General features: G+C 45.5%; 2 protein-coding genes and 1 pseudogene across 4 annotated transcripts in view; 2 read left to right on the top strand and 1 right to left on the bottom strand.

The window, feature by feature from the left end:
* Nucleotides 1–2583, bottom strand: part of CDC25C (cell division cycle 25C) — a 26699-nt gene extending 24116 nt beyond the window's left edge. For both annotated transcript variants that reach the window (XM_006772459.2, XM_015569638.1), the window contains exons 1-3: nucleotides 2398–2583; nucleotides 1761–1984; nucleotides 733–827 (exon numbers count right to left, since the gene is read on the bottom strand). In XM_006772459.2, coding sequence (XP_006772522.1) covers nucleotides 733–827; nucleotides 1761–1954 — 289 coding nt within the window. In that variant the 5' untranslated portion in view covers nucleotides 1955–1984; nucleotides 2398–2583. The remainder of the gene's footprint in view (nucleotides 1–732; nucleotides 828–1760; nucleotides 1985–2397) is intronic.
* A 319-nt stretch (nucleotides 2584–2902) lies between these two features.
* LOC102760959 lies at nucleotides 2903–6955 on the top strand (annotated as a pseudogene).
* Nucleotides 6956–7022: 67 nt separating this feature from the next.
* FAM53C (family with sequence similarity 53 member C) overlaps nucleotides 7023–7799 on the top strand; it is a 9362-nt gene continuing 8585 nt past the window's right edge. The window contains exon 1 of one of the 2 annotated variants that reach the window (XM_006772458.2): nucleotides 7023–7274. The gene's annotated coding sequence lies outside the window, so the exon portion shown is untranslated. Of the gene's footprint in view, nucleotides 7275–7316; nucleotides 7731–7799 lie in introns of those variants that run through there. The other variant, XM_006772457.2, reaches the window with a different exon arrangement.

Raw genomic sequence — 7799 nt, 5'->3', positions numbered from 1 at the left:
AAATACTAAAATGACTGAATAGTAAAACACATTCCTTTAGGGCTCAGACCCTATAAAAATACAAGAATTAACTGACAAAGTATTTATTTATGTGGGTTTCTTTGCCTCTGCTGATATTAGACTAGGTTATAAAACTTCTCATCTTTTTTTTATTTTTTATTGTTGAAAGTATTATATATGTCCCCTTTTTCCGTTGTCCTCTCCCACTGCTCATCTTATTATTTCCATTCCCATCATTCAGTGGGTTTCAATTCATATTATTAATCAGTCAACAAAATACTCCTTCCTGTCTAAAATTTTCAAATGCAAAGTGACATCTATTAATGTTACTTTTCTCTTCCCATTGGCTTGATCACTCTCCTAAAAAATCCTACAGGGCCCTAGCCGATTTGGCTCAGTGGATAGAGAGTCAACCTGCGGACTGGAAGGTCCAGGTTTGAGTCCGGTCAAGGGCACACGCCCAAGTTGCGGGCTTGATCCCCAGTAGGGGGTGTGCAGGAGCAGCCAATCAATGATTCTCTTTCATCATTGATGTTTCTCTCTCTCCCTCTCCCTTCCTTTCTGAAATCAATATATATTTAAATAAATAAATAAATCCTATAAGGTACCCATAGAATTCCAACCTCAAGGCTCTCTACTTACTTTTACCACCTTCCACGTCTATCTTATTACCCTGACCTCTCCCTTAAAAGTTATTCTTTCTCTTGAAGCCTGTACCTCCCTTCTCCCTACCAGTTCCATCAAGGTCTGCAGGAGCTGTAAGCTGAGTGGCAGACATCTCCCCACTGCTAAGATTCGAAAGATCAAGGCAACATTTTGGGGTTCCTCTGTTGAGACATAAAAGTACATCAATAATCACATTAGAATGTAATATCCTTAAAAGGCAAAGATCATGTTATCCTCGATTTGAAACACCTCTTGCCGGCCTTGGTGGCTCAGTGGTTGAGCATCAACCTATGAACCAGGAGGTCACAGTTCAATTCCTGGGTAGCGAGTCAATGATTCTCTCTCATCATTGATGTTTCTCTCTCTTCTTCTCTCTTCCTCTCTGAAATTAATAAAGATTTTTTTTTTAAAAAAAAAGAAGGTAAGAAAACACCCATCCTGTTCTGCTCCCGTTCACATGAAACTTCTTTAAAAAAAAAAAACTCTCAATGATTATGACATAATCTGAACAGCATCCAAACAAAGCAATTGCTTTTGGAGATATTTTAGACTAGAATGAGGAAAATCTCTTCCATTTTCTCTACTCCGATAATCTGTACTCCTCACCAACATACTGAGACAGTATTTTTTTTTAAATTGAGAACCAAAGTTTACTGACTGGGATGGGTCTTGACCCCACAACGTCTGCTCTGTATACCAAGAGCACACAGATTTGATTTTTCCCTGGAGTCTCTAGTACTTCTCAAGTCAATAACTTCCAACTTTGCTGGCTGAGGCATCAGCGCATGGCATGGACAAAATTTAAAGTACAATAACACTAATATTAATAAAGTGACCAACTCATATAATGCAATAGAGTTTTCAAACACTTTTCCCAGACATCGCATCATTTGATTCTCACAAGATCCTAGTAAGATAAGATTAGTTCTATGTCACAGAAAAGAAGTCTGAGAGTCCAAAGAGTCACATGGCTGGTCAGGGACTAAGACTTAACTCAGATCTTTGAGCCAGGATAATTTTTCTTTCTTTTTTTTTTTTTAAACACAAAACTATTTAGAAAAACAAAGTAGGTAAGATGTGAAAGGGGGATTTACCCAGACAAACTGCTTTGGTTTGCAGAATCACCAAAGAGTTTGTCCACTGGAGTTCCAGGGAGATCTCGACAGATGGTGAAGGAAGCGTCTCTCTCCAGGAGCAAGTTTAGTATCTTCCTCTGGTGGAATCTAAAACTGGGTCCTGTGCCAGGACTTCCTTCCTCTCTTGTGCATGAAGTGAGTTCTGCAGACATGGTCTCCGAAGACTAAGGAAGAAAGAAAGCCTAGCAAAGAGGAAGGAGACCGTCATCTATCCAGGCCCATCACAGAGGGTTCAGCTGTCACAGCCTCATCCACCCTTCCCAGCAGTGGCCACGTGGAGCGGTCTTGGAGGATGAGCATCCCCAAACGGAGACGCACAACTTGGCTGGAAGGTGAAATCGCACTTGCCCGAAGCGGCCTGGCCTGTTCGTTGGAACCTGAACTTCCCGGGAGGAAACCCCAAGACTTTAAAGCGGAAATAAAAAGAAGGCTTTGACTTGTTTGGAGCCGCAGCTCGTGATTCCTGACCCGAAGGAACTCAGTTCTCCTAACTCGCGACGATACCTTCGGTCCCCTGACTTTCCGTTTGTGGGGCTCTGGTTCCCGCAGAGAAGGCTCTGGTCTTGCCTCAAGTTTGAGTCTGAGATTTACTTACCTTCAGGAGAAAGAGAAGTGGGTGGGGATCAGTCACAAGCGAAGACTGGAGCAGAATTAAAGAAAATCGGGGGAAAGGAGGCAATAGAACCACACTACCAATTTACTTCCCGACGGGATGGGCTTTGCCGCTTCTCTCCGCTGAGGGTCGAAGTTACAGCCTCGGAGCAGAACAACAGCCACAGGTCTTGACCATTCAAAACTACCGCCCTCCCAATAACCTATCGCGCTCGCCTCTAAACTGCGTCAGCCAATCTCCGCGCCCGCCCAGAACCTTACCAGCCAATCGCTTGGCTCGTACATCACCCGGGGGCGTGAGCTTGCGCTGGTAGGAACACAATTTGCCCCACCCCACAGCCAGAGCAGGATGCCGATTGGCCCACCAGCATTCGGCCAGCGGCTTAGCCAGCCCCGCCCCACACGAGTCTGGCGTACCATTGGCTTTACCTGTGGCCAATCGCCTCGCCCTTCCTGAAATTTCCCTTCGCTCCGCCCCTCGGACCCGGGGAGATTTAAATAGCACCTCGCTAGCGCTGGCGATGTCCAGCGGTTAATACTTGGAGGAATTAGTTTGGTTGGGAGGTGTTTTGGACGTTTCTTTTTTCCTTGCTTCTTTCTCGTGTATTATAAGGACTTTATCCCTCTTAGTCTGCTACCCTTCCGCTGGAGATGGAGCATTTGCCGCGGGAGTGGCAGATGCTGGGGCGAAACAGGTGTGTGTATCTACGCTAAGCGGCATGGGTCCCTTCCAAGAGCTTTTCCTAGTAAGATCTCCCGGTTAGCGCGCAGCAGCTCTGAGACGCTAAGTTACGTGAGTAAAGGAAATGCCTTTTCAGGGAAAGCAGGGGAGTTGAATTATTTCTTGGCATAATTCTTATCACAATTCAAAGGATCTCAAAATTTGGTTGCTTATGGAACTTTGAACATTAATTAGGTGATATTAAAAGAATCTAATTTTTAATAAATATTTTATTGATTTTAGAGAGAGGAAGGGAGGATAGATAGAAACCTCAATAATGAGCGATTTTTAAAATACATATATTTTTTATTGATTTCAGAGAGGAAGGGAGGGGGAAAGAAACATCAATGATAAGAATCATTGATGGGCTGCCTCCAGCACGCCCCCTACTGGGGATCGAGCCTGCAATGTGCCTTTTGCTTCCAACAGATGACCTTTTGCTTCACTGGTCCATGCTCAACCACTGACCCACACACGCCTGGCAAGAATTATTCTTAATTTTGGGGACTTGTTTTTAAATACTCCTGTGGGAGTGGTGGTGGGTCTGGATGAAATAAAATTAGCCATGACTGTTGGGTGATAGGTAACTGGGGATCCATTATATCAGTGCTCTCAAAGTTTAATCTGTATACTAATCACCTGGGGATCTTCTTAAAATGTAGATTCTGATTCAGTAGGTCTGAGTTGAGGCCCAAGATTCTTTACTTCTAGCTGATGCAGGTGCATGTGCTACAGGGACCATACTTTGAGTAGCAAAACATGATGCTATTCTCTTCTCTGCATATTTGGAACTTTCCATAATAATAGAAAAAAATACTTAAAATAAACTTGGAAGCTATTTAAAATACAGGCCCCTAAAATGATGATTCAATAGGTCTAGAATGGGGCCCAGGAATTATCGAGGTCCCTGGGTGCTACCCATACAGATGGCTTGCAGACTACACTTTGGGAAACAAATCAGAAATGCAACCTTTATCTTTGAAAAACAGTCAGAAATACAACCTTTATCTAGTCTCAGAATCTTGGTGATAGTAGTGGCTTAGAGGTGCAGTATAGTCAGTTGGGTATTGTCCTAAAATACCCTTTTCATCTGTAGAATCTGTTTCCCCAGAAAGGAGCAGTGTGAAGAGTCTTTACCCTGGAGGGTAGAAATGGTGAGTGTGGGAGTCAGCACAGAGCCCTGCCATGCCAGGTGAGTTTGAAAATCACACTGGGGATTAAGAGAGTGTGGGATGAGTTGGTTTCTGCTTTGATAATTATAATGACACTTCATGTGGCCACTATATACTTCCCCGCAGGTGGAAGGTAGAAACAGATGAAACTGTCCTACAGCGGCGGCAAAAGCAGATAGATTATGGCAAGCGCACACCTGGTTACCAGTGTTTTCTGCAGCAGGTCCCCAAGTGAGTGTAGTTGTGGGTAGTCACAAGAGTCTCAGTCAAGTGGCTTTGGTTCAATGTCAGGTGATGGAAATATACTAGAATCTGAGTGCTCTCACAAACTTGGAGTATTATTAAATTCTCCTGCAACCTAGCCCCAAGGTTGTCATACTTAGTCCAGATAAGGCTTTTTTTAAAGCCTATCTTAAAAAAACACCATAAAAAAACCAAAACAAAAACCCTCTAGCCATGTTTGCTTATGAAGTTTTTTCTTTCCAACCATTTTTACCTCATGCCTCCAGCTGACTTGGCTAACTGAAATGTATTTACCTAATCGCATGAAAGTTTACATGCACACATACAAACTAAATGTATGAAAGGTAGAGTGTGTTTGAAAGGGATGCCAAATACTGTCTTTTATATCTATCTTGACTTCTGAGGGAATTGGAATATCTAATTTAACCTTCCCAGAAGAAAGAATATTGGGAGTGAGGAAGTATGATGTTGAATGTGACTTGAAGATTTTTTCTGTTGGATTGAGGGCATTGATCATACCTAATTCTCAGAGAATCCCTAATAAGTCTCCTGATTCACCATGATAAGCAGTGAGCTGTGCCCCCTACACCTTGATCTCAGTCCAACTCATAACTGTTGTTGCCAGGGCACAACGACAGCCAGGACTTCATCCTCAGACACCAAACAAAAACAGGAGATATAGCCGCCGCTCTTGGGATGCCCAGATCAGGCAATGGAGAAAAGCACTACATTCCTGGGACCCCCCCAGCCAGCCTCTGCAGGGCAGGAGGGCTGAGGGGTATGTGCACTATTCTTGATATCTTCCTAGAGTGGTGGACTGAGCCCCACCTCTCCCCATTTTGCAGAGATTTAACTTTCACTGGCTAAATAGGGAGAGTCGGAATGAGGTGCATGCTCCTCTGACTCTGCTGCCTTCCTAGGCAGGGAATGGAGACTCGTCTCTTAGAACCAATGGATTCCAACCCTTTGGATGACCTCCTGGATGACTGGCTCCAGCCCCTGAAACCCTAAGAGAATCTGGATAGAGACCGGAAGGGAGCCCAGGTAGTATCTTCTGCTGAAACCCACTAGAGTAGGGTCAGAGATGGGGTCTGGTCTATGAGGTCACAATTAAGATGGGGTTCAAGCTAGTAGCCCAAGAACAAAAAAGGAAAATGAGGCATCAGGAAAAAAATACCATGACATGAGTAAAAAAACTTGAGAACTAAAAGTGGCATAAGGACATTTAATTATAGTTTGTAATGGGCTGCACTGGGGGCTATTTTATACTTGATGAAAGAGTTATAATCTTTTGAAGTGAAGCTTGAGACCTAACTTGCAGGATTTGTTTTTTAACTCTCAATTTCAATGTTTTTCAAATGAGCCAATGCTAACTTAACTTCTTATACTCAATCATTTAACTTTAGTAAGTATGATTAATAATAAAAAGGGGGATCTAGTGGTGAAAACCAAGGGCTTTAGAGCCTTAGACTGCTTTTAAAAATACTACCTTTGTCTACCACATGGGCAGTCACTTAACCTCTCCAGCCATTTCATGTCAAATAAGATTTTTCCCCATTTGATGATTGTAAGCAAAAATGAGAATACATATTTAAAGTACGTAGCAAGGTGCCTGGCACGTAAGTGCGCCACAACAGGAATTATTGGAAACCATATCTCCTGTAACTTAAGGCCCCTGCCAGTTCTTTTGCCAGGGGGAAATGGGCAAGGCAAAGGAAATGTGAAGTATATCTTCCCTTGACCCCATTTTCTTACTAAGTACCTAACTTCTCCTCCTCTTTTTCAGTTTGCAGACTAGGTGGCTCTGACTCCTCCCCTCCCAGGCTCTGTGAAGATCCCCACCACTGGTTCTACTTTCTAACTGATCACAGCTACTTATCTGTCCCAGATTTGAGTGGGGTACACATTATTTAGGAAAAAGGTACCTTTCAGGGGACCTGTTGCTAAATGTAGTAGTGAGGATTTACTTGCACGACTGTTACTTTCCCATTGATTAAAAATTTAAAATTCTGCCCTACAAAGAGATCACAACACGAAGGCATTGTTTAAAACCTCTCCTTTTCCATGTTTTGCCCGTCTCTCTAAACCTTCTTTGATTGATGAGACTCAAATTTACATAAGAACCAGAAACCTATTCCCCAACCTCTTCACCTACTAACGTCTACATTGTCTTCAAAAAGGACTTAAACTTTGGCTGTGGTGGCAGTGGTGGTGGTTTAATAAAAGGTGGTTTACTCTACCTGAAGAGGAAATATAGCACCATCCACATCTTTTCCCCATCTGCCTTTTTCCTCCCTCCCCGTCTTAAAGAAAGTGGTCCAGCTGTAACTACCGTACTCCCCCCGACACCCTCCCACGCGGGTTCCTGAGCCGCCTATGATGTCATAATCACAATCCCATTACCTCATCCTGTTGAGGGGGGGCGGTGCGTAGAGGGAGGCAAAGAAGTGATCAGCCCTGGGCCCTCCTCAGCTTTACAAAGTTTTTGGCTGAGGGCTAATCACAGAACCAAACGGGAACAGCCCCCCAACTGTAGTAAGTCCTGGGTTGATAAGGTTCGAGCCCATCTGGCCGCTGGAAGAGGGGCTCCTGGGACTTAGAGCAGGCCCTAATCGGCGCTTGGACTACACTTCCCAGAAGCCTTCGCGCCGCGGACGGGTCCTCTGCTGGGGGAATGGGGATTCCTCCAGAGAGGCGGCGGGAGGAGGTGCGAGAGGAGAGCAGGTGAGAGGGACCTTGGCTACTTCTTATTAAGCGACCCGAGCCGATCAGAAGGCTGTCTGTGGCCCGATGGAGGAATGGAGGACGGGAGCGTTAGCTTTGTTTACCTTCGTCTGACGCGGCCTCCCCCGCGGCTTTCGAGACGTGCCTCCAACTGGGCCTGTCCACCTTCTGCCATATTTTGCAGGGGGTGACTCCATAGTGAGGAAACCGCCCTCATCCTCAAATCAAAGAACCGGGCTCCTCCCTGACAGCACTACCTAAGAAAGGCTTCGCGGGAGAAGCGACGCGAGTCTCGAGCCCCCGCGGACAGCTCGGAGGGACTCGGTGGGCAGGAGAGGTTCCCCCGCTCTCCTGAGGGGCCCGTTGGTTCGCGCCGGCGCCTTTTAAGGGCACCGTGGGGTGAACGGAGCGCTCAGAGCTGCTCCGGCCGCGGCCCTGGGAGCTGGAGGAGCCGCGGTAGGTGGCGGAGGGCAGGTGGCGCTCGGGCCTCGGGGCGGGCTCCTCGGCCTGCCCTCCCTCTTTCCC

This window comes from Myotis davidii, unplaced genomic scaffold, assembly GCF_000327345.1.
Source record: "Myotis davidii unplaced genomic scaffold, ASM32734v1 scaffold545, whole genome shotgun sequence".
Lineage (NCBI taxonomy): Eukaryota > Metazoa > Chordata > Mammalia > Chiroptera > Vespertilionidae > Myotis > Myotis davidii.
This window is presented reverse-complemented; position numbering and strand designations above follow the sequence as displayed.